Here is a 26,998-nt window from a genome sequence, read left to right on the forward strand (position 1 = left end):
AAAAAAAAAAAAAAAAAAAACACCTTGACGAAGATAACTACGCCAATCCAGAAGTCATCGAAGAAACGGAGTCCTATCATAATGATTTGGTCACACAGAAGTTGTATTTAAGATAGGACGATGCTACTTCATACTATGCCAGATGGGAAGAGGAAGTTCAGACTGAGCATTTGCAAAATAAATAAATAAAATAAAATAAAAATGTGTGAAATTGCAGTCTAGTTAAAACCAAAAATCATGGGCCTTTGAAGCATTGTTTACAAGGATTCATGAGATAATATATTTGTGGAGTGTGTGAGGGGGGAGGGGGGAATGGTACTGGATTGACCTACTCGTGGAAGCCAAATTCCACTATCTCCAGATTTAATAATAAAAAGACTAACTTTGGATAGGCGACAACATCATTTATCTCTTTTTCTTGTTTTCTGGGTTTTGGTGAGTTTCACCCTTTACCATTTTTAAGCTATTCAGACGCTAGTATTACCTATTTATGGCCATAAATGCACACAAGCTCCTATCAGAAATATGTACTTCGTCCGATAGCAGTCTGACTAACCAAGCAGTCTTTTATAGTGTCGCAATACAACTGTATTGATAAAGTATACGTAGACTGCAATTGGACGAAGTACATATTTAATTGTGGTACTTGATAACAAGATGCCACCCTACCCCTCCTCTTTCAAGATTTTATCCAGCCCATGATCTCTTTTTCTAGCTTGTTTAATGCAGTGGGCATATTCTGTTGCAAATTAATGTGTGGATGTGTGTATATATAAATCCCCTACAAGTTTAGATTCATATACGAATAGACTCGCCTTTGATACATTATTAGAAATATCAGTGTTTATTCATTTTAGTTATAATATTGGGATCTGGTGAATGTTAAATGTTCAGATTAAATACAGGAATAAAAATTATATTTATAAATATCCATTAAGACACGGAAATGTGTATATTTTGTGATAATGTTTTATTTACACTAGTTATAATGACGCCTTTCTTAAAATTCATGATACAGCGACACACTTCCCACGATTCTTGGGAGGTCTGTCGAAAAGCTCGGGTTTTCTTGCCACTACGGAGGCATGAACAGCACTAATTGTTGAGTCACGTGACAACTCGCGATTGGAGAGTAATGCAAATCGGACCACTCGAACACTCTGGGTGATCGAGTGGTCTTCTTTGCCACCATCCGGTTGCAGTTTCGAATCCTCCTCCCGGCATGATTGTGAAAGATTTCGTCTTGTTTATTGGAGAAATGATAAATGGTTTGTGACCACAAAAGATATGAGGGTTCTGAGAAAGATTAGGGGAATAAACAGATGCATCACTGGCGGAATCAAACGGAAAGATGTTTTGCTGATTTTAAAATTGCTTCGGTTTTCCATATCCACTTTTAACATAGAACTCTTTCTCCAGAAATATTTTTTTGCTCATCAGTACATTTTCGTATGTAAGAGTCTATCGTGTGGCGCTGAAAGATTTAGCTCAGAAACATTGTTTTAGTGATTTACTGCAGATGGCATTGGTTATTTCAAAGAGGATGTTAGTGAGTATAAAAATGAACTCTCCTCAACTAAAATAAAACATAAACATTCACAGTGGTGGTTTACGCTCTCGAATCTTCCTCATTTACAGGTGCATTCTTTTGAGGAGCAGTTTTTTTTTTTTTCTTCAACAAAAAAAAAATTACTTCTTTTAAAACATGGGTTAGTTACTTTCAGCAGCAGTTGAAAATATGATGGAATAGTTTGATATTTTCATATAAAAACAGTTTCAAAACGCGTGAACAATTTCTGTTTTACCCCTTTCTCAGATGTCTAGGTTTTCTTTTTTTTTATGTACACCCCCCCCCAAAAAAACGAGAAAGGTGCATTGTACGGTTTCGTTTCTATCTAAATAATAATTCTAAATACTTGCTTCGCACACACACACACACACACACACACAAAAAAAAAGGTTATAACTGTTTTTTTTTCTCACAATAAATAACTTGGATTTAAGAGATCCTGTTCAAATTAAAGAAATCATATATGATGCAATTATCGCGATGAAGACTATTACCAGTATATGAATGTGTACTCTAGCTTGTAATTAAGTTACTGTTATGCACGGGATTCTCTCACAGCACGAGCGCTGCCTCCTTCCTGTAAAAATGTTGCCTATTTGTTCTACTTGGTGGCGCAGTACTGTGCTCTGGTTATGCTAATTCGAATTTCTCTCAGGGTGAATGATGTTGCTTGCAGGTTTGTTCGGGAGACGTCTTTCTTCCGTACGTCAACGAGCACTATAATTCTATATCTTTAAGTAACAACCCATCGATAATCTCGGAGTGGAGCTTCCCAATTACATGCTTCAGTCAAGACATCGCAAACGTGTCTGAAGTTGTTGAATTATGTCACGAGAGATTGCGGCAGCGAATGTTTACAATTATGGATGACGTCAGTGAACACACACATATTACGTGACTAGCACTGGAAATTTTGTGCATAGGAAATACCCAATAGTGTACATGCAGGGGGGGGGGGGAGTTGCGTTATTGGGTAGGTAACGAAGCAAATATAAAACCTCCTAGTTGGATATGAAAACGAGATTGCTCGAAATTTTAAAATTAATTTACCAACTCGATATACTACCAACCATAGCTGGATGTAAATTTTTCTGGCCAAATTGTCGTAACGTAACCAGAAATGTTGTAACAACAATCGATTTAAATGAAATTGCACATGCGGGCTTCAAACCTTCACCTCTCAGCCAGTAAAGCCAGTCGACTTTGCAAGGTATTAGTAATAATAATTTAAGAAAAAAAAAAAAGAGCTGAATGACTGTGCAAATTGACAATTAATGGATTATCTGGAAAAGAAATACAGTTACTTCTTTTCTAGATAATCCATTAATTGTTATTTCTAAAAACATTTGTCAATTAATTATCTAATCTGCTGAAGTTTTCAGTGGTTTATACACCCTATGTCCAAAAAGAAACCGAACTTTTTCGAAAATAGAAGAAACTAGTGGCGCCACCTGTTGTATCTTTTTGTTGTCGAAAGCGGCAACCTTCATTAGTGTTGCGTTTCATTAGAAGCCGAGTTATAGTGCCAAAGTGACAGTGTGTTTTGACGAACGGTCAGTCGTCACGATATTCCTGCCGTACGCGACGAATTTTCGCTATTAATCGCTTCAAAACTTCGAGATAAAACTCACCATCGACCGTTTGGCCAGGCGGAACGAATTCTTTGTGGATAATGCGCTTGGAATTGTAGAAACAAATCAGTATTGTCTTTACTTTTCTCCAAGCGACTTTTTTTCGGATGGCCCTCTTCTGATGGTCTCCACTCAGCACTCTGGCGCTTTGTTTCGGGCTCATACTCAAAACACCATTCGTCATTAGCAACGATCGTTTCAAGAAAGTTTTGAGTCCTTACGAGCGGTTTTAATGAGGTCCTTGCAGTGTTCAGTTCGATAAATTTTTTTGGTCGTCGGTCAACTTGTGGGGAACAAATCGCGAATTCAATTTAGGCCCAAACTCTCGGTCAAAATGTTGTGCACAGTTGATTTTGGAACCCCCAATTCATCTCTAATCAATCTCATGGATGATTTCGTGTTTTGTTTGATGAAATCGCGCACTTTTCGGATGTTAACTTCGTTCAGTCCAGTTTTTAGACGGCCCAGCTTTTCGTCGTCCTCCAGCGTCTCACGACCACTTGGAAATCGCTTAAACCACTCGTAAACTTGAGTACGGGATAAGCATTCATCACCGTATGCTTTTTGAAACATTTGATGTGTTTCGGTAAAACGTGTTCCAAGTTTAACACAAAAGTCAACCGCGGCACTCTGTTTGAAACTCATTTTCCGACCGTTCGTCGAAACACGCCGTCACTCTTGACATTATAACTCGGCTTCTAATGAAACAAATGTCATAAACAGTTGACACAACACTAACGAAGGTTGCCGCTTTCGACAACAAAACGATACAACAGGTGGCGTCACTAGTTTCTTCTATTTTCTAAAAGTTCGGTTCCTTTTTGGACAGAGGGTGTATTATGAGATTTATACTCTTTCCACGTAAGTAAATTGTCTTTTATTGATTAAACGAAGTATTGCTACATTGAACTGTGGTGTTTAATTGTTTCAATTATGTATGCATTTTTTTTTTAAGCTTGCAGGTAGTGGATTTGAAATCGCTGATTTTAAATCTATTTTCATTAGAAACGTTCATACGCTAACCAGTTCCGACTGGAATCGACAGCCTTAAGATTCTGATAGTATTCTGTTATAGTTAATAATATGATCGTGCGAGACTGCTGACACTAATAGTTAAAGAAACAATAATGATGTTATTTCTCTAAACTCTGATTTGCTTACCGCAAACGTTGTTTGCCTTGCTGTTGAGAAATTTGGATATTTTATTGTCACCAAACTTCGACTTTATTTCCATTGTAGTTGGATTTTTCGTTGCTAATCACTTAATAAGAGGATGGCGGGAAATTTTTGTGTATCGTTTCAACTGCTAAATGATCACTTCTGCCTTTTTCACAGATCTGTATATTTATATACAAATGTTAGGAATCTTCATGTCAAATGGAGTCCACCAATAACATGAATAATGGCACGTGGTTGACATCGACTATAAATGGGTAATAAGTAGCCTACTCGGATATGTATTCAAGTGCGTGATAATGAACAAAGGTTGTGATCTTGAATATGTTTGAAAGATAGTGGGAGCAAGAGTATTAGAATCATTGTCCTACTAGTCAAGTTAGCCGGTCTTGGGTGTGTGCAGCAGGGTTTTCCCCCAGTTTATCTGGGGTTTTTCATCTCGCAAGAAGGCAAACCGGCCCCGTGAACACACACGGATACAGCCAGGAATACTTAAGACAATCGCTCCAGCCATAGGTCTGAATTGTCAGCTACTCCCGTCCCGAGCCCGGATAAAAAAAATAGGGGGGGGGGATCGAGGTGGTGCCGTACCTCCCCGTAAAAGGGGTTCACGGCCATTGAATCACCATATGAATGAGGTGTCCTACTGGGACGCCACATGTGATAATGTCTCTAGTATATTAAAAATGATGTGGAATGAAATACAACGTCGAAAACCTGTTGCCCTCAACAGCCGATCAGAACGAGGGGCAGAGAAAGTATCGCATGGATTCGTTAACAAGCTGTCTCGGTTGGGTATAATAGCAGGCGACTGTTTCATGTACTGTGCTTGTACAACAAAAACACAAACAGCTATGTAACTAAAAACGGACTAATTGTATGAAGAAATGTCACATTGGTTACCAGCAAACTGGCGAAAGATCACATGGTGTATGTCTGACGAATCCATTTCCTGTTATTTCGTGCAGTCCGGAGGATGAGGACATGGCGAATACAGTACGACCTATTATGTTTATTGCATTTTTCTGTCACCTCTTCATATCGCCCCCCTCTCGAAACCAGTAGCCCAACGCCTTAATTATGCGACCTGCTTAAGTTTACTTAAGCCGATTGTTTCTTGTTACTCATCCCCCACGCTCCATCGCCAGCTCTCAGTTCCATTGGCCATCTTTTTAATGTGATGGATCGAGATGTTCTCAATAGGGACGTACTTACAACAGGATGTGTGTGTTGTGCCTACAAAGTACACGTGGGTGGTTTGCCTGATTTGGTGGATATAAACCCTCAATTTCCTGGAGGGAAAAAATCCTTTCACTTGAGTATGAGACTGCCTGAGTCGTCTTCGAGTTACTTCGGGAAGACGTGAGAGTTTCTAACTATCGAGTATTTCTAGAACTTGAGTCGATTCCCCTGCATATCGAGGTTGCTCTGATGGTCCCATGCGCTCGTAGTCAGTTTGATTTTCGTGGGTCATATATGGGAATTTTGATCGTTTTTATTTGATGTCGTTCATAAAATTACAATAAGATGCTGACATTATATTAATCGCATGTGTCCGCTAATAGGTGAATTCAGGACTAAGTTCATCTGTTATTCCCGTCTGTATCGCTGAGTAGCCGACAAAACGATCCTAACAGCATCGCAAGGAAAGCAGTTTAGTGCATGCCATCGGTTTTATATTTCATCGGGACTTTTCTTCATCTAAAGTTTTAGGTGGGAGTTGAATTTCATTACCCAGTGTGAGACGAGTTCCCCGCGCTCCTTACTGAAGGCTTGAAATGACCAAAAAAAAAAAAAAAAAAATCCAGATTAAACTTCTGTGAGGGGAATCACGTAAAAAAAATCTAAGTGAATACGTTTTTTCCTTTTGCTTCTTGACTAATTTATTATTTTGCTTGCTACAAAATTCTCGTCAGTTTTGCTTCCTCTGTAGAATGACCTCTCCCAAATAAAAATAAAAAAATAACATGCACTATAATTTTGAGTTGTTAATGTTACCTGCACACATTATCCAGATTTGATGACCATTCCCTCAGTTGTTCAGGAACATGAAGTAACTAAGGTTGATCCAACTAATGTTATATCTTTGTGATAATTATGTTCCTGTGACTGTTTTGCAGACGACAATGCCCGCTATTTACTTATGAAAGCAAGATGATCACCTCATTAGGAAAATATTTCCTAGTTTTTTCAGGTTATCTACATACGAGAATAGAGATTAAAGCATAGCTCTCTATCTTAAGACGTGTTTGCAGTGGGTAATACAAAAATCATTGAATCGGCATTTTAGCGGATTTGTCATAATAAAGGATATCGCAGATTCTTCACTTTATGCGTGAAGAAAGGGCGTAGTATTCACACGAGAGTTGAGGGCAAATATCTTGAAATTTGAGAAATGAAGCAGCAGAATAGAATAATCCATATCTTTGATAGAACCTTTCTAAAGTTTTGGGTATAGTTTTTCGCAATTCACCACTTTTACGATTCAGGGAAATCATGACTTAAATATTCTTGAAAATACTGTTTAAACAAACACGATAAACAACAAAAATAAAAAAAAAAGCGTGGCTTTTTTTCCCCGTCCAAATCACACATCTGATAAACAGCTGTTAATTCATCATATTCTTGGAGTGCGGTTTGATGTCGTTTTCTGATCTGCGATGTAGGCTTGAAGTGGCACATTCAACTTGGCTATTCTTAATTAAATCGAGTGTATGATTACCATCAGGACATAGCTGAATGTCGCTAAACATTTTGTGAGGGATTTTCACATTGCAAAAAAGGACTACGACGATGCTCCCATTTCTGACCTATGGGAATCCGCGCGTCACTTCCAAAGGTAGACTTCGACCTTTTTCAGCATGTGGTACAGTAGGAGATAACGGTTGAGGTTCTCAATTGATTACGTATCAGCAGCTGTGACTGGCCAACAATTCACAGAAATTTACGTGTTTTTCAGAGGCGCTTTATCACCATGGAAGATGACAGAAATTGAGCCGAAAAGACAAATCGCAAAACTCGCTATCAGTACGCTTCGTGTGGGAGAGATCTATTAGGTTGATGACGGAGACACTGGAATGCGGGGAAAAAACATTGATTTTGTGTGGGAGCGAAGGTCCTATTCGGTTATAGCTTGATCGATTAAAAAAAAAAAAAACAATTGAGAAAGATGCAGTGTCACAATAATCGGGAACCAATGAAGAACTGGTCAGTTTGCTAATGGAATTAGAAGCCAAATTCTGGAGGTGGCGTTTTCATCGACCATGTCCATAAAATTATGCAATGCTCTTATCTAGACATCCTCTCTCCTTTCTCGCACTTTAGAATAAAAACTCCCTTAAAATTACATTTAGTAAAAGTAACAGTATATTTAAACATCGTGAAACTGATATGAAATAAGCAATTAACTCTTTCGTCATAGCTTTTTCAGAAATCAGCCAATATATTAACTAAATGTGTTGTAAATGTATTTTGGGGGGAAGACCCACTTTCTTGCGTCGAAGAGTTGACTCACTTTGGTCTGCAGACTTGCATCATGTAAGGACTCAGTGGCGGCGCTAGGGTCTTTGCCGCCCGCATGCAATTTCTATCTAAGCGCCTCTGTAACGATCCGGGCGTGTGCGTGCGCCCCCCTTCGTAGTGGCGCCCGCATGCTCTGAATGCCTGCTTCCGCCGGCCCTGTGTAAGGTACTGGGGAACTGTGATCATTGTAGATAAAAGAAGCTCAAATGAATGGTGTTTTAAATTTGTGGATGAAATTCGGTTTAACTGTCAGTGCACACATCTCTATGTGACATTTTTCTGATCACCTTGTAACCTCATGTCTACTCCGGATGAACCAGTGTTGACGAAAATTAAAGACTAAGAGAAATTGCTGACTAATTTATTTATTTTTAATCGGACAATAAGAACTCCCCCCTTCAGAAGATATCATCCTACGCCGGTGATATTGCGCGTAGGTAACGTAACCCGGCTCTCATTTAAGCAGAATATATTAAGTCATCCTTTTCTCAGTCGCTCCCTCAGTATATTAATCGTGCTCATTAACTCAAATTTGTACTTATTACTTCTTTTGCTTATTAAGTAACAGTAAAGTAAAATTACCTTCCTCGGCAAGTCATTTGACAAAAGACTGCTTTTCTATCTTAAGGGCTGTGTGCGTGTGTATTAGAAATCTCTCGTAAGGTACATATGTAAAAAACATGGATGCTTGTAAAAGCGAGCTCTAAACTCCCTAGTATAGTTGCCAAAATGAATAAAATAAATTCATAAATAATCTTAACATCGCGAAGGTGACTGCAGTGTTATGGTGTGGAGTTCCATGTTCGTCTGGTAACACCTTATGTTGTAATATTTGCACTAAACAAAACCTAAAATCCAATTAGGTATGTGAATGTACACATCGACTAAAACTGACATAGCTGATCTCTTTTACTATAATAACTGTACTGGAGATTCAGCTTTATGAATGCATTACATTAACACTGTAGTTTTTTTTTTCTTTTTTTCCTGCTTGTTCAGATTGTCTCACTTTCTTTGTTTTTCTGCAGGAGAGGACATCGTTGCCAAAGAAATAGCCAAGAAAGTTCCTGTCCTATGTTGGGTGATGACAAGTCCTCCTAACCACCAGCGAAAAGCCAAGCACGTCAAGGCCACGTGGGGTCGCCGCTGTAACATGCTGCTCTTCATGAGTTCATCGTACGAACCTTCGCTTCCCACAGTCGCTCTGAACGTCTCGGAAGGCAGGAGCCATCTCTGGGACAAGACTAAGAAAGCCTTCCAGTATATCTATGAGCACCACCTTCAGGATGCAGAGTGGTTCATGAAAGCGGACGATGATACTTTCGTTGTGGTGGAGAATCTCCGGTATTTCTTGATGTCGCACAATTCCTCAGAACCGATATTCTTCGGCTGCAGGTTCAAGCCATACGTCAAGCAGGGATATATGAGCGGGGGGGCTGGTTACGTCTTAAGTCGAGAGGCTGTCCGCAGATTTGTGGAGAGGGCTATGATACAAAAGGACAAGTGTCGTCCAGATGGTGGTGGGGCGGAGGATGTAGAAATTGGAAGATGTCTCGAGAGTGTTGGTGTGATCGCCGGCGATTCCAGAGATAGTCTAGGAAGAGGAAGGTTCTTCCCGTTTGTGCCCGAACACCACCTTATACCGGGCCATGTACCTAACGGTTCTTGGTATTGGCAGTATGTGTACTACCCTACAGAAGAGGTGAGTATCGTGTCGTGCTTAGCACCGAAAATTATTTTCAATGAATGCGATGATTGATTGAACCAGGATTAGATTGAGCATTTTATTGCATAATTGCTTAGCTCACTAGTCATAGTTAGATAATCACGTGCCACTTACCATCTGTTAGGAACCACTACAGCATTGCTAGTTTAGTTTTTCATTAGATAGATGCATTTTAAGAGTTACTGGCTAATCTCGCTATTTGGTTCAATTGTGCTGTGTAAAAAGTGCTTCGCAAGTAATAATAATCTTCTTGGCATTAAGCAAACAATGAACAAGACATCGTCTATCATCTAGTATACCCTCCAGTGGATTCATACATTCCTTTATGACAGGCTGGAACCCATTATGCTTTATATGAAGCATTTTTCCGAGGTCATAGTCGATACGCTTAGACAATTATTCTTGCCATAGTCCACTACAAGTTTACATCACTTCATTAAATGATTTCAGTACTCATATTAATGCAGGAGGTTCTATGGTAAACAGCATTCAATAATATGGTGAGCTATTGGGTCAGGTGTTGACAAAATGTACATAACAGCCAGGGCCGTCGCCAGATTAGATCGTGCCCTGAGACCAACAATTAAATGTCGCCCCTGGTGGACCATAAGACAAAAATATAAGAAAATCTCCAATTGCTATTTTGTTTTTATTACAAGAGAAACATTAATTTAAAACAATTACATAATAATATTAATTAAATATTTGCCCGATGGGGATATCGCACAATAAAACTGTTTATAAGCTCTTCTAAATTTAAATTATCCGCCTCTATCGATATAGTTGCTAGACCAACCAGTCTTTCTTGGGTCATTGCAAATATTAATCAGTTTAATATCAACTCTGATATGTTTGATACCAGAGTTAACATGTTTTCAGATAATTGCCAGTACTGTTAACTGCTTTTGCAGAGGAAGATGTTTCCGTCAGCTTCTGTTATCTCTAAGTCGGTGGAGGACTATTTTGGAGTGCAAGACGATAATGTGTTTAATCACTAGGTTTGAGTCCAGTAGAAAATATGGTAGCAAAGTTTGTTAGATTTTGTATACACGAGAGCCTGAATAGCATACCCTGAGAAACAATCCCTTCAGTTGTGCTTTCCCAGAGCGGTTAGCTTTGTTTATTCACCACCACGGTGTTTTGCTGTAATACACCCTGAATGAGGTATTAGATTACACATTAACAATCTGCTATTAGTCTGCAACCTCTCGTACGTAAGATTAATATGTATTAAATAGCGAACTATAATAATAATTTCCTGATATGCATCTGATGAGTTTGCAGGATAGTACTACGTAATTATCTGAACTAAAATGTAGGATCAGTTTTATTTTATACAACTACAAACATGTCATTGGTATCAGCAGATTAAGAAGCATCTATAAAAGCTTGCGTATTGTGCAGGATCTAATCTACCAGAATTATATATATTATTATTTTTTGATTAAATAAAGTTCTTAATCTTAAAATTGGCAATCGATAATGATGGATCAAGGCTTCGTATTTTTATATTGTTTATTTAGAAGTGGTTTCCTGTGATAATTATAAACTGCAGTTTGACCTTCCTGAGTATGTTGACTCGGCGCACGAAAGGTTCATCCACAGAACGCAGAAAGAATTGCTACGTGAAAGATCACTAAAATTAGGAAATAACACCACTCCCTTGAAGTTGCCATGTTTCTTTATCTACTTAAGTTTTGACTCTTCTTTCACTGACAAGCAGAAAAAAGTACAGGTTTAATTTCCGACTGTCGTCTTTAGTGATTAGACTAACCACTGAATCAATGATTGCAGCAATAACTTTCTCGTAATGTGGCGGTTCGCCTTTCTCTCGCATCTTCAAGGCAAAGTTATAGATTAATAGTGCTGCACGTGCGAGTGGTATTTTTTTTTTTTTCAAAAAAACTTTTTAGCCAGAGTATAACTACAGTATTACTATGCTTAAGGTGGAACCCAATTATATATTTGAGAAGTGGAGAGAATATTGTAATCACAATATTATGGTTTACTTGGTTTTGGAACTGTAAAAAATAAATTTAAAAAATACAAAAAAAAAAAATTATAAAAGTAAAAAAAAAAAAAAAAAGTAAAAACAGTAGATGTCCCAGAGAATCACTCAAATTAATAATTTAATATGTCAATGAACTATAAAAAGCAAATTTAAAAAAAAAATTTGCTTTTTTTTTTTTCAAAGCAAATGACACATCGACTCCTGAGGGGACAAGAAAATAGGAATGATGACAAATAAAACAAAGTGGGTGAGATTAATAGGAACGCATTACAAAGTGCGGATGTGTTGCATGTGACCCAGACCACCTCTGTCGGGGATGACACTAAACTACAAACGAATGACATGTAGGGTGAGGGGAGTATGAATTCATATTTACACATCAAACACATATCCTAATGGTCCGCATCAGTTCACAGGGTGGAAACGGATTCATGTTCGTATAATAGGAATGGCTTCCTCGTAGAGATCGGGTCATTCATTGTAATCGACGCCACATTTGCATACACACGACAGCGATCGGCATTAGCATACATACACAGGGAGCGATCACTTCCTGGAGGATGATTTATGAAATTTTCGCAAAGAGGAAAGCCGACATTCCATGACCGAAGGAAACTTGATCACGTGACCTTACACGCCAGATTGTTGCGTTGAAAGTAAATGCATTCGTGTTGTCCTGACACTTTCGCACTATCTTTCCTCCGCTTATACGCAGAGAAGATTAAACCCCACATTAAATACGCGACTGATAATCCAAATGCAATATGCTTTAATCGAACTTGCATTCCTAATGACAGAGTTTTGCATCTTCGTGCCAATAAAACCTCTTTTCAGAATTGATGAAGTGACGCCACAGAGCATGTCTTTGTGGTCCTCATTTGCAGCGCGTGGACCGTTTGACATTGTTTTTATCAGATCATAAGCGTTCAACAGAAGAGTGCACGATCGCTTCCCATCACACCTTTCCCGATTTTTTTTTTTTTTTTCATCAGCATTAAACGGACAGTTCAGGAAACGTACTTGCCGTGCACGAAGGCCTCTCCGCTTGAACGAATGTTGCCTGCAGCGATTTCAACTTGTGAATACGGTTCGACTTCCTTTTGAGTCCGGAAGCAAAGGTGTCTTTGTCGTCAAAGCGATTGATAATTTCACAGTTTACAATTCAGGATGCGAGGATAAATATTTGCGAAAAACGGGATGAACGGAGAACCGTCTTCCGGACACGCCTGTGGATCACCATTAGCTGTGTCATAAGTTGCTGAAGTGATGCACTAATAATTCCTGCCTCGTGGAACTTCCTCTCTTGTGAAACGCTACTTCTTGCGTAATAAACGCCGTTAAATTTCCCTTTGTGATAGGTCATTACGAAATATTCACCGATATTAGCGAAGCAACACGGCTTCATGAAAGGAATGAATGATGCACGAGGAAAATTTCATTCCCCCCAAAAAACAGTCAAAAATGGAAGTGATCCGAGACGATCATTAAAAAAAATATTGTGATTGTTTCATTCATTATAACTGTTGAACCATTTTTGGCCAATGGGCTTCAAAAAGTTATTGTCGTTTGTAATAATTTTGTCACTGAAAATGGCCCAATTACGATTTTAATACAAAATTCTGGCCTGGTTACATGAATGCTCAACGTACTTCCTTTCCAGTCCGCCGTGGGTTGTCTTTAGGTGGGAGATGGATTTCATCGCAGTATGAGGCCTGCACCCTACTTTTAGGGGCGTGAAGTTGCTTAGGAAAGCCACATTTGCGTGGCTTTCTCATGCACTCTCGAGTAGTTTTCGGACTACTAAAAAAAAAAAAAAAATACAAACGAATGATAAAAATGGATTTCTTTTATCTATAGGTTTACAACCTTTCGTGGGTGGGAGACCAAAAATAAATAAAATAAGGACGAATACCACTAGTAAGCGCTATGCACCTTAAAAGTATGTTTTGCGCCTGTTTTGATAGTATCAGCACGACGACTACAATAATAGTGAAGATGGCGTTTTGTGTTGTAGTGTTATTGATGAAGAGAGGTAATTTTTCTAGTGTAAATTATAATATAATAGAAAATTTCACCTTATCCCTTGCAATGACCTCGCTATTATCACATGTGCACGTCTTAAGAAGTTGTTGCACCTGCAATTTTTTTGCATAAATTTTCGTATTTTTGCTTGATTAAAATAAACGAAAATTGAAATTTCTGCAGATGAATAAAAAAAGTGCCAGACATGCCCACACCAAACACCGGATTGCCTTTCATAAAATGGGAGAACTAAAATATGAGAATCAAAACCAAAACATTGCATACTTATTAATTTATTGAAGCTTTATGTCACGGTTCGAACCCCAATCCATTTGTTTCCATTAATAATTATTGCTAGCTATTAAATCACAGTGCCTAAGGCTTTACAGAAATGTGGCTAATGCATAAAAATGAATACATCGCGTATTTCGAATATTGTAATGATTTTAAGATTAAATTACCAATTTATAAGCATTTAAAAATATGCAAATACCGAATGGACTAATGATCCAAACATGAAAATTTCTCCACATGACGTTGGTATTTGTATTGTTCCTTCTTGGATGTTCTCTTGCCACGCATTAACCCCCCCCCTCCCTCCCTCATTGGAACGAGCATATATTGTGCAAAAATCCTACCGCTTTTTCTCATTAAGTGTTTCGCAAAATGCAGTAAGCTATAAAATTCCTTTTACATCTCCGTTGGGATATTTTTCTATCGCTTTGGCCGATGAAATTGAATAAAATGTTATTGGGGATATCGACCTGAAATCTGTCGAATTATCTGAATTTTGGGTTCGAGCTGATCATTTCAGTCACAAATGATACGAAACGATTCGAAAATACAAACTTATATGTTTAGAAATGGCAATGACTTATCTACGGTGTATTGACATAAAGGTAGCAAGCAAGAAAATGATTATTTGCATTTAAAAGGATACGATTGAAATGACAAATAAGGGTTTATTAATTCCATCAGACCATAGCGGAATTTCGAAGCTTGTTGGTCAATGAGATGATCGAATCGAAACTGAACTGTATCCTCATTTGATAAATTCCATTCACCGAGGCAGAAATAATCACGACACGGTTTGTCATGCAAATACTGACTGAAGCAAAATTGGAGATGGCTCGATAACTGTGTAAGGTTGCAAATTCTACTTTTCAATAAGAAAACGCGCAGCCAGGATCAGTAACTTGTGGATGGACAGACGGACCAAAACTGATGTATGCATACACATTTCGCTGTTAACTCACTTAAAAGTCGCTAAGTTCAGTTGTGGTAATACGTTGTCTCTTCTTCTCATTAAGGTTTAGGCATTTGCCTAATTCCGAAAGGCCTCACTCGTCTTTCCATCTTCTAACTGGCCTTCCTACCCCCCCCCCCTTTGGTCTATATTTATCTGCATCCCGCATAAAATGCTTTCTATATTCCTTGAACTTTTCATTGAGACTATAAATACCTCGCTCTTTTCTGTCTTCATTTTTATATAGTCCAATTTTGTGCATCTTAAATGTTCTGAAAAATATCATTTCTTCTTCCTGTATTTTGTGATCTTCCCTTTTAAATCCATATTTCGAACCACATAATAGAGTAAGAGTGGTCATTACCTTATGAAGTTGGGTTTCTGATGTTTTTTTTATTCGGTGTATTTTTAATTGTTCCACAGATTTTCTGATTTTTTTTCCATTTATATTTTTGTCTTTTTAGATGTTATTATGCAACCCAGATTATTAAACTGTGTCCCTTGTTCTGTTAATTTATTTTATGACTATTTTTGATTTAATATGATCTCATCCTTTAAATGACATGAGTTTTGTTCTCTTTCACGACTTCTTTAAATTGTATAGTTGGATTATTTGTATTTAATTCATATTTGGTCATCTTCATTGTCTTGTAATATCATCTGCATTGTATTGATAAGTTCTTCTAATCAATTGGATACCTCGTTTTATTGTTTTTCCATTTTTTATAATATTTACTAATATTATATTACCTAATATTTACTTTTATTATTTTTAATTTTATTACTTTATATATTTTATTTTTTTCAGGGAATGAACTGCTGCAGTGACACCGCTATTTCATTTCATTACGTCAATCCTAATATGATGTACGTTCTGGAGTACCTCATCTATCATCTACGGCCGTACGGCATCCACTCCCAGGTGATACCTCGACTCCCCAATGACACGACGACATCCGAGGGAAGAACTCTTTAGACGTCGCCATACAATCCAATTCTGTAATTATTATCGAAGCCGGACTCGATTTAGCCAAAGAAATTCTTGCGCTATTTTTGAAACGATCCGAACTGGCGGGGATTCTGGACGCCATTTCTGAGATTTTTCTTCAGTGTGGCAGTCAGCAAACATGCCTACAAATCCCATGTCCATCTCATTCCAAAGTTTATGCATAATCACCTATTCGGGTTCAAGCTATTTTCATTAAGTGCAAGGGAAAAAAATGTAAAAAACATGGAAGATCACAGATGACATTTTAAATTCGTCACTGCTAAACCGATATCTTAAAAGAAGTCAAGTGATTATGTCTAATGTTCATGTTACCCGACTAATAAGTATTTATAATTATTTCCAAAGGAAAGTTAGTAAGTAGATGACACCTTAAGGATTCTGATAGCAAACTAGAGGGGAGAAAAAACTGTTTTTTAATGTAAACTGGTTGCTGCTTATTTTTTTTTTTTTTAGCAAAGAATGCAAATGCAGAAAAACTAGTTAAATATCAGAAATAATATTGCTAAATTAACTATTGAACAATCTAATATATTGGCATAATTATATCAGCAACGCGCAGTATTTTCAACCCCTTTCATATTTGGTTTACTCTTATCAGACATCGATACACTACATCCCTCAAAGCGAATTACTTTTATTAAATCGACCCGGGAACGATCAAGTCCGAGAAATATCACTTCATATCAAATGGCTCTTAAGGGGGCGACAATCCTCCATCCTGGTGGTTATGATATCCGTTGCTTAATGATTACAGTTGTGATCAGCCAAATCTTCACATAGTTTAACTGATTTTTCTTTTCAAGAAAATAGATAAGGCAAAAAAAAAAACAAAAAAACTTTCTCTGATGGTGGGGTAGTAGTAGCAGCTTTAAACTCCCACTGAATTGCTATTTGGATATCACATTTTTCAATGAATCTTTTGATTGGATTGCCCTCGGTAGCTTGTACTTCGACCTATCTGGTACACCTCCACTAATTCGCTGTCAGTAGACTTGGGTTGTTCCGCTTCTCTTACTGTGAGGGTAATGTAATCACTGGCTCCAGTTAGTTGGGTCGTTTTAAGACAAGTTCGTGTTAACGTAGCGTCTGATGTTAATCCTGGCAAGGAAGCTTGTCTGCATCTTCCAGAACCACGGAAGGAATGGTGAGTAAAGCGTATATTGAAAGAAAGGATCATTTTGTATACAAAATTCGGCGGACAGGCCCTAGTGTTTAACGATGCATCTCACGAAAATGTGTTCAATCTACCTAAACGGGACTCCTTCGTTGATGTATATAGAAACCATTTCCATTTTGTTCAGGGTCGATTATCTCCTCATTTGAAATGGTAAAGAGATGATCTTCATATATATATATATATATATATATATATACACACATACCTTTTGCTAGAGGTTATGTAGGATTGCTTGCGATACATCCGAGTAATTTCGGTATAAGTTTCCTTATAGCCCTCTTACTAGCTTTAACTTTTTTTTTTTTTTGTCAACCAGGTGTCTGCAAATGTATTTCCTTCAAGTACATTCGTAGACTGGTTGCTAATATCTCCCACACCACCCTCTAATAAGCAGGGTGGTGTGAGACCACAACCTGCTTATTTGGAAGCCTGAAGTGACTTGAACAAGTTCATGGATTAGGATTTTCTGATTATGTAACCGACCCAGGATGCTAGGATACGTTTCATATGTAGAATTTTTTTTTTCTCTTTCTCTCAGAGTAAACGCACTCTGGCTCATATGTTACACACTGCCCTTGAACTTAGGACTTTATTTTATTTATTATTTTTTTTTGGCGATATATATGACTGTAGTTGACATGATAAACTTCACCCCGAGAGCGATTCTTTAACGTGTGTATTTTATGTAAATTTAAACACCCAGAGCGAAATTATGTGAAAACAATCAACTGGTTGTAAACTGCATCCAGTGCTGGCATTTATCAAATTGCGAATGTACATAAGTTTGAGTCGAACTAAAATTGAAGGATTTGTAGGTGTTACTTGGTGAGTGAATTCCCACAACCGCTAGTTGAAAGATGGAGAAACCCCTTTAGCCGAGATCGCTTCTAGCGCTTATCACGTGCGATCAGTCTTCCACACGCCCTTATGTTCACGTGATTTTACGCTAGTCTTCCTTCCCCAATTCGAAACTTGACTAACGCATTGCGTTTCTTATGCCCTCTGACCCTTGCCATTTTTTTTAACAGCGAGAAACTAGTGTATAAGTTTTGCATAGATGTAAATAATTACTTGATAAACTAATAAAATTCCTTCTAGCTAAATTGCGTAGATTTGCATTATAGCCGATGCAAAAGGAGAAGGGATGAAATGCTGTAAACTGAAAATGATGCGCCCTAGGGTAGTTAAGTATTCCTCACCGTAAATGAAACCATTGGTGTAGTATGTAATAAAATAGAAAATCAAAAATTACCTTCATGGAACGCGTACCTCGAACTTTCACGAGGCTCTTCAAGCATCAGTTAAAATCTCAGTTTTTTTTTGGAAGCGTGCCATAGTTTGGAAGAAGACTGCAGTATCTACATCCGCTGTGCCCTTTTACTAATCACAGTTCTTCCATTGATGTCTAGGCAGTATTGTAATCCTGCATTGCTTTTTACGGCATACTTTTATTCATGACTGAATTTTTATATAATTTTTTTTTTCTTGATAGGGGAGGATGAAATTATACGTCGTCGATACTTGAAATTCTCCTGGGAATAAAAATGTATTATTTTTCTGTAAGAAATCATATTGACAAACTGAAAGACTAATTTCCTGAAGTTCTGTTTTAATGGTGACTACGAGTGTGGGTCCGGGGAGTAGGAACAATTACTTCCTTCCATTGGCTATGCATGTGGTTGCGCAGAACTTTTGAAATGAACAACTCGTGTATTCTAAAGAACATGAAAACGACCCGAACCCACCCCAGTGGCACAAAAGGGAAATTAATCATTATTTTTTAGTGTTTGTTTTATAGCCCACCCCCTGCTTGGTCAAAATGAAACATTTTCTGTCTTTCAGTTGATTATAAAATTCTCTCCAACATATTCCATACATTGTAAATAGTTTTAAGCGACTCAGTCGCTACTCGTTCCACTTGAACAATAAAGCTCGAATTGCATCTATGGGATAGATTTATCAAAGTATACAATAACATGAATATATGTCTAGTAGATCGGGTTTTTATTTAATCATAAGCGAACGGATTACAAATTAAAATTAAATCTCATTTTAAATTGTCAAACTTTCCTCAGAGCTGATTATATTGTATTCAAACGAAACTAAAGTTCTTGTCCTCGGCTGCTCTACTTTTATGGATTCGTCGCAGAAAATAATGTGCGTTTTTGTTTTTAAATTATAGAAAATATGAACAGGTATGAAATAGGTGGCAATACCAATAAAAGTGATTTGAGATAGCCAAGGAAAGAAACTTTAGTAGCTTGGAAATGAAGCAGTGGATTGTGTTGTGTTTGAATTTCAATACTGAACCCCCAATTCCATTGGCTAGTAATGCACGGTCAATTCATGCATCTAAGTTATATTATTGTAGACGGACTTGATTTCTTACAAAAATTACAGCGGAAGCTATTTTGCCAATAAAAATCACGTGGGTGATGATTCTAGTCATTTTGAGTGTTTTATGTCCTTATTGACACATTGGTCTAATTGTATTACTTGACCGATTATGTTCGTCATTCACCCATGTAAACTTGACTAGCCCATGTAACTGTTAAATAAAAGTCTTTCCTTCCTGTTTTCCATGTTTTCTTTTTTAAATATTGCAGTCACTGATACTCAGACTTTCTTACATTAGCTGAACACTGTTCAACTGTTAGCGAAACCCCAACAGTGAAAAACACGAGTTTCCAAACCTCTTTCACAAGTGGACCAGACGAACAATTTCACTGATTCTTGTGGACTAATATTAACTAATCTCTTTGTAGAAGAGAGAGAAACAGTTTCACTAGACACGATATGCAACGATTCTTTCAAATTTTTACTTAAAGCACTGGTCTCCAAACTTTTCGCCGTGAGGACCACATTGGGTACTTCAGCACTGTTCAGCGAGCCATAGTAATAAAAAAAACTCTAGAACTAGATATATGAGTTTTATTGAAAGCAGATAAAAACTGATCACAGAGTATGTGAGATTAAATTATCGCATATTAATGACAACGAACACGATCAGCAAACTCTCATATTTTTATCACAAATTATAATAAAACCATTAATGCGAATGACGTAACTGGGTTTGTGTTTTTAAAATCTTATTAAACTCGGGTTCCAATTTTGAAGTGCTAATTATAAGTAGCGATTTCAAATGTTCATCAGATAAATTTGCCCTGTATTTTGACTTGATAGATTTCATTCGGGAAAAAGTTTGTTCGCAAAGATACGTTGTCCCAAAAATAGAGATAAATTTTAGAAGCAAATTTCTTCAAATTTGCTTGTAAAATTCAATTTTTTTTTCCTTCGTTAGTCCATTTTCACCGACCTTTTACAGTCAGAAAGACCGTAACTTGGATTACGGTTACTTTTTTGGTCTTCGGGAATATATTTTGAACACAATTTTAATTAATGCATTTGAAATCTATCAAAACTTTTTTTTTTTTTTTGCGGATTCTTATTGAAAAATTAGCCCAATTGCCGGGCCGGATAAAATCATATCGCGGGCCGTAGTTTGGAGATACCTGATTTAGAGCATAACACTCTCCTTTGCTAGTCATTATTCTTAATGACTAACAAAGGAGAGAGTTAAGACAATTTTAAGCCAATAGAAAAAAACAAAATATAATTACAAATTGAATGTTTCGAAATCATTTTTTTTTTTTTTTTTTTTGCAAACTTTCTTACCTTACAAGTAGGATTTACGCACACTGAAATTATAACCACTCGAACATGAAATGAACTTAACACGTGTCAGCTATTCACAGGCTGCTACGTGTGTCCAACACATGAAACATTCAGGTTTGTTAATTGGCAAAAAATAAGTTTTAGCATCTATTCCTGCCAATTCTGTACCAAATTATTAAACATCACACTTTAAGGGAACTTAAAGAATCGATTCTTGTTTTACTTTGGGAATAATATTTACATAAAATTCTATTTACATGACTAATAAGAGGAAAATAATGATGGCTGATGTTGGAAAAAGGAAATTGCCCAAGAGGGGGTAATCTTGGGGATTCACAAAAAACCCTGATATAGAATTCACGTGCGGTCGTATTTTATTTTCAGCTGGTTTCCTGGGCAAAAAATGCATACATTCATTGCAATTGGTAATGTACACCGAAACTTAAGTCCTTGCGTATAATGATTGCTGTTATACTCGTCGCACCGTCCATTAAGATATACTCCGTGAATGTACTGTTCGATCATTTCTGCTGGACGTAGAGGTCATTCAGTTGAAAAGGGTCACTTCCAGAAATCAAACATTTTAAGAGACATTTTCCTCTCGCAAAATCGACCCGGAACACACACACACGTAATATACATAGACTCAAAGCTTACTTTCTTCAACCATAATTTCAATCAATACTTGCATCGATTAGCTGTCTACCGCTCGACCTTGACTTCGTTTTCTTGCTCACGCAAATATCTGGATAGTTAAAACACCTGCCTGGTAAGGCAGCTGTTTCGGAGATGCTCTACTATCCTGTCGCTCTCATGTCATTCGAAATCACCTGGATCACGACATTTAAACACACAGTCCGAGCCAACTTGCTGCATGTTTGGAAACGGAGCACTTGTCGGTATTGACCATCCTTTGCATTGTATGCTGTACAAAAAATAGTACGTCTCTTCAATCAAGTAGGAAGGAATTTGAAAAATCGCCGTAACTTTTAAACGTACCAGCAGGATCATGACGCGCATTGATTATTAAGTGAATTCTTACGTCAATCTTTTTTTTTTTTTAAGCTAACATATACTGTTTTAATTCAGGGATGAATTAAAATATGATTGCGTGGTCAACTGCAGCAGGATATAACGAGTCACTGAAAACGAATTAGTGGAAATATGCAGTACACATTCGTGTCTAAAATTAAAACTACACTCCTAAATACTATGCTTGGCCTCTAGAACAGGATAACCGGCGGATGCATCAATCATAAAAATACAAACCACATAAAAAAAATAAAACACTTATTTTTTTTATTACCCACACTTAGTGCCAATGTACTACAGGTTCATTAAAAGAAACTTTCCAACCCCACGAACCTCATAAAAAGTAAGTACATAAAGTAGCAACAGAAATCTGAAACTTCAGCTTCCAGGTATTTTATACTACTTAACCGCAAACATTTTTATTACATGGTTAGGGGGGAAAAAAAAACTCCATATATACAGTCCAACTCGGAACACAAGATATGCTCCATAAAGGTTCCAGAATAAATTAAACACTGACCGAAGGAGTGCGATCTACTGTTTATCATGAATAATTTGAACGGAAAATTTTGAGAGCGTGTTCATCGCCATTGCCTCCTCTTTGCGGGGGCATTTTTGGGCAACTTCCTGCCAGGAGATGAGAGAATCAGGGAAGGTAACTTCATTCTGTCTGCAGTGTGCAGCCCGTGCGATTTATTGCTCTTTGCCTCTTGCGTACTTGATGGAATGGAAGATGAAACTGCCATTGCTATCTGTTTCTTTACGTGGTCGGAGGTCGCTGCAAATGTAGTCTTGTTAACTTGGGGTAACTTGGCTAAAGCAGGATGATGACGCGAACTCGAATGCGCTTTCGTCGAACGTTTCGGCAGCGAGTGTTTTGGTAATGCGATGCTAACGACGTTAGAGAACGACCTGGTCTGTAGAAGAGACTCGGGGATACTAGCTAGAAACGTGAGGTGCACCTGGCGAGGAGCAGGCTGATCAATCCCATTAAACATCGTCACTTTGGTGCATTCCTTTAATTTCTGCAAATAACTGCTTTCATTTTTACGTTGTCTGAGCTTTGGCATTCTGATTTCCCGGAGCACAATGCGCTGCGTCACGTTGCGACTTTGTTTTTTGTTGCGGGAATTGGGCGCTTTTTCTTTGCTTGTCTTCGTAACAGCTGTAGCTTCGGTCTTTTGCGAAGCCGGAAGAGGAGGCGAAACCCCAGAGGCTAATTTTCGAGTGACGACCACATTCTTCTCTCGTTGGGTCTTGGCTGTGCTTCGTTTGGGTCCTTGAGGACTGAAAAATAAAACAATTGCTTGTTATTAATATCTCATGAACATGGTTTCCATTGAGTAACTAGACATAAGAGAATAAAGCTAACGCGATACAATTTTTTTCCCCTCAATTTTTTTGGTATTTACTAAAAATGACCAGAATGCGTTAAAACTATCACATATATGGAATCGGTTTTATTCGCAAAGGTAATTGCAATGCATTTCCGCTGTAGCTCAGTTTTAAAAAGATGAGACTATCCTCGGAATGTTCAAGCTGACGTAGGATGATATAAAAATCTACTGTTAGCGCACGATAAGTCACTTACCAATACGTTTTTTTTTTTTTTTAAGATACCAAATGGAAGAAGTGCGTTAATACCGTAGAAGCAAAATCCATGGCGCTTGTCTATCATCATTTCGTGTTTGGGATTGCATTAAGAAAATTTATCGTGACTGTTAATTGCATATGTGCTACGGTGGTTTGTTCTGCAGAGGAAGATGGGTGAAAAAAACTTTTCAAGGGACCCTACGAACTCAATATGAAGCAGGCAACCTTCAGTTGACTAACTTTTACAAGAGGGATTATAACTCTGTTCCTTCTGGCAAAGGACACATTCTTCCGAAGAGGTACGAGGTGCCGTAAGTCCTCATTAACCGCATTTTGTTCATCGGATAATCTGCATTATCGTAGGAGTCATATGTTGTGTAGGGCTTGACATCTTTCTTTTAACGAAAGTAAATAAAACAAATTCAAGTATCGTTTTTCACAATCAGCTAAAATGCCAATGTCGATAACGTTCATTACGTGTATGGCGAAGAATTAAAAATCGAAACGAAAACCCACTTCACCAATCGGAAAGTTTTAGGATCTTTATTTTGGATTGAACATACTAATAGAAGAATAATTTTTTTTTTTTTTTAAAGTTATTCTTCTGTTCCCTTTTAATGTGTGCAGCAAGATTAAAAGGGAACTGTGTCATTCACAGTATTCGTCATTTCGAAGGAATTAAAATTCAGAAGATGCTGGGAATGATTTCAGAGCGGAAACAAATGGTGATTTGTGAAATAATGTGAACTTTCTTTAATTTTCTTCGTTTGAGTAATGGAGGAATCGCACCCCAGATAGTACAGGGGGGCCCGTGGGCCGTAAATGCCAATACAGGAAAATAAGTGCAAATCACCTGGTATTAAATAAGCAATGTTTTGGTCCGATCTAATTTTCATATTAAAAGAAAAATGTACACACTTCCGAGAACGTGCTTGCCCTAGAATCTGAGCAACGACTAGAGTGATATTCAGTCACGAGACTGCTAGTGCTGCTCGCTGTGGTGAATACTCACAAACACGAAACTAATTTACTTGCAACCAAACAGAAATGTTTCTGGTAGCGATGTCCACAATGTCTCTATTAATTGATTGTCCCATTACTCGATGCGTATTGATCCACCTCAAATATCTTCTATTATTCAATGAGCTGAATTTATTGACTTTCTCCTAACACCGGATATCAATATTCAGAAAGAAAGAAAGCCATTTTTCAATAAATTAAAAAAAAAAAAAAACCTTCGTGTTTCTCAAATAACACGATCGGAGAATAGTAAAAGGCTTGCACAAATCTGAAAGTAAAAAATAATACTAACATTTTAATTAGTTTTCTTCTGTCATCAGTGTATTAATGATTGTGATTACTAATATTATCGTGCGTTACTTTAAATATTGTGCAAAATTTCGATCTGGAAGTTGTATAAATTAAAAAAAAAAAAAAAAAAAATTAACCTGTGGGGTGCTAGTATAGCCTCGTCGTGACGTCATGATGCTAGCTCGACGGAAAGAAAAATACCTTATATATGAAGGTTCTATTCAAAGTCGCCGATGAGGGATCTTGACTAATTTTTTTTCTATATTAACCTATTTTGGAAGCAGCAGGTAAGTGGATTCAAAAATTGTTTTATAACTCCACACTCAGAGAAATCGACTGTAAAATATTTTCTATTGATATTACAGTAATATGTGTATAACAGTCGTCCGCTGTATTATCGAAAAAATCCATCTGGGTTGTGGAACTACAGTTCACAAAATGCATATATTAGTTAAGGCTGCGATGAATAAATAGGAGGTTAAGGATGTACATTTCCAATGCAAAATAGTTGCATCATGAAAACAACAGGCACAGATTTTCTACTATGGTATCATATGGTCATCTTCATGGAGTAGAAAGACCCATCGCGGAAGCCTACACTATCAAGGCAGGTTTACTTTGAACTCATTCACAACGAAACACTCACGACTGCCTCTGGTGACCTATTCTACTCATTCATTCACCACTCTCTTGAAGTAAAAGGTCTAGTTCTCGCATCCTTACTAACCCTATTACACAACTTTGGGAGTACCCATCGTTCTCTCGCTTACTTGACACGGTCTTGATGACTTACCTTTGGATCTCCATGTTCTCATCCCCAGGAAACCCAGCTGTGTTTCGCATTTTCAACAAAAAGTTAATTAAAAGGAATCGCCGCTCATATGAAAATCAGATCCCCCCCCCCCACACACACACACCGCCATCCTTTCCCTATACCTCTGCTGCAAAGAAATCGCCGTCCATAAATCATTCACCATTCATTCTTCCAATTTGTTTTCTTTACAAATTTCCTGAAACTAAGAAGGTAAAACAGAAATAAAACGGCAAACAAGAGGCAGTTTTGCATCCCTGTGCAAAAAAAAAAAAAGTTCTACGACCAACTTAGCTACAGTGCAGCCATCTATTGAACAGAATATGAATTGGAATGGCATATGGATTAATAAACCGATTTGTTGGTTTATATCTTATGAAAGTAACACGATGCTTTCTAAATAATAAAATTATTTTTTAGCATAACACGCTCGCAAGAAATGAACTTTCTTCTTTGAGTCTTATTAAAAAAAAAAAAAAACAGGACCTCTTGATGTAATACGTTCAATGGATACCAGTAGTCCAATCAAAGGTAAGAAAAAAATCATTGCTATGGTTACAAAAATGTAGATTTCAAGAACTAGAATTCATTAAATGAAAAAATTTGTATGTGGTCATTTGCAATTTTTTTTTTTTTTTGTATCCCGATATAAAATTTGTGTAAAAAAAAAAAAAACATTCTTCATATTTACTAGATATGATATGCGTGTAGATGGCGGGATTTTATAAGGAATAACTTCATCAAAAATTCATATTGGGATGTGGCAAACAGACGGCAAATATTCTCACGGATTTCTTAGACTTAAAGTTGCAATCAGTGAATTAATTTCCTATTTTTTATGAATAAAATATTCGTCGCTTCTAATTTGCGGGACAGTTTTCGGCTTAAATATTAAAAAAAAAAAAAGAGCAGCATCAAAACATATATAGAATATTGCTTTATGATTTCGGCTTAAATATTAAAAAAAAAAGAGCAGCATCAAAACATATATAGAATATTGCTTTATGATAAATATTATGTATCTTTCGTATACGAAGTCATAATAGCATCTTTTCGAACGACAAATCATGATACACGAAGAATGATAAATAGAATAGCTTAAAGAAATTGTTCAATATTAAACAGTATTAAAATTGAGATTTAAAGTAAGCATATTACATAGGTTCATGCGATGAAGTAACGAAAACTTCTCCCTCCCCCTTGCATTTTTCAGGGGAAGTCAGCCAAATTTTATATAGCGAAACAGAGGTCCATCAGCTACTTACCGCTTCTCACCGGATACAGCAGAGGGAGCACAGTCACGTAGGTTGGGCCACTCGAACTTGACTTCGATTTTCCGAGAGGCGTTTTCCGACCACATGCGAATTCAGTTGCTGGCATACTAAGCATTGAAGAGGAGGTAAGGTTTCGGGTGGAAAGGAAAGAAGGTTAGGGGGAAGAAAGAATAATAAGGTATGAGATGTAGTGTTTTCATATTATTATTTTA

General features: G+C 37.3%; 2 protein-coding genes across 2 annotated transcripts in view; one reads left to right on the top strand and one right to left on the bottom strand.

The window, feature by feature from the left end:
- LOC150094522 (glycoprotein-N-acetylgalactosamine 3-beta-galactosyltransferase 1-like) overlaps positions 1-19,667 on the top strand; it is a 146,071-nt gene extending 126,404 nt beyond the window's left edge. Inside the window, exons 3-4 of the mRNA XM_090411903.1 lie at positions 8,928-9,601; positions 15,713-19,667. Coding sequence (XP_090268029.1) covers positions 8,928-9,601; positions 15,713-15,880 — 842 coding nt within the window. The 3' untranslated portion in view covers positions 15,881-19,667. The remainder of the gene's footprint in view (positions 1-8,927; positions 9,602-15,712) is intronic.
- A 2,444-nt stretch (positions 19,668-22,111) lies between these two features.
- LOC150094523 (uncharacterized) overlaps positions 22,112-26,998 on the bottom strand; it is a 159,957-nt gene continuing 155,070 nt past the window's right edge. The window contains exon 6 of the mRNA XM_090412224.1: positions 22,112-23,084. Coding sequence (XP_090268350.1) covers positions 22,379-23,084 — 706 coding nt within the window. The 3' untranslated portion in view covers positions 22,112-22,378. The remainder of the gene's footprint in view (positions 23,085-26,998) is intronic.

This window comes from Typopeltis vanoorti, chromosome 22, assembly GCF_054136105.1.
Source record: "Typopeltis vanoorti isolate ZY-2024b chromosome 22, IOZ_Tvanoo_1.0, whole genome shotgun sequence".
NCBI lineage: Eukaryota > Metazoa > Arthropoda > Arachnida > Uropygi > Thelyphonidae > Typopeltis > Typopeltis vanoorti.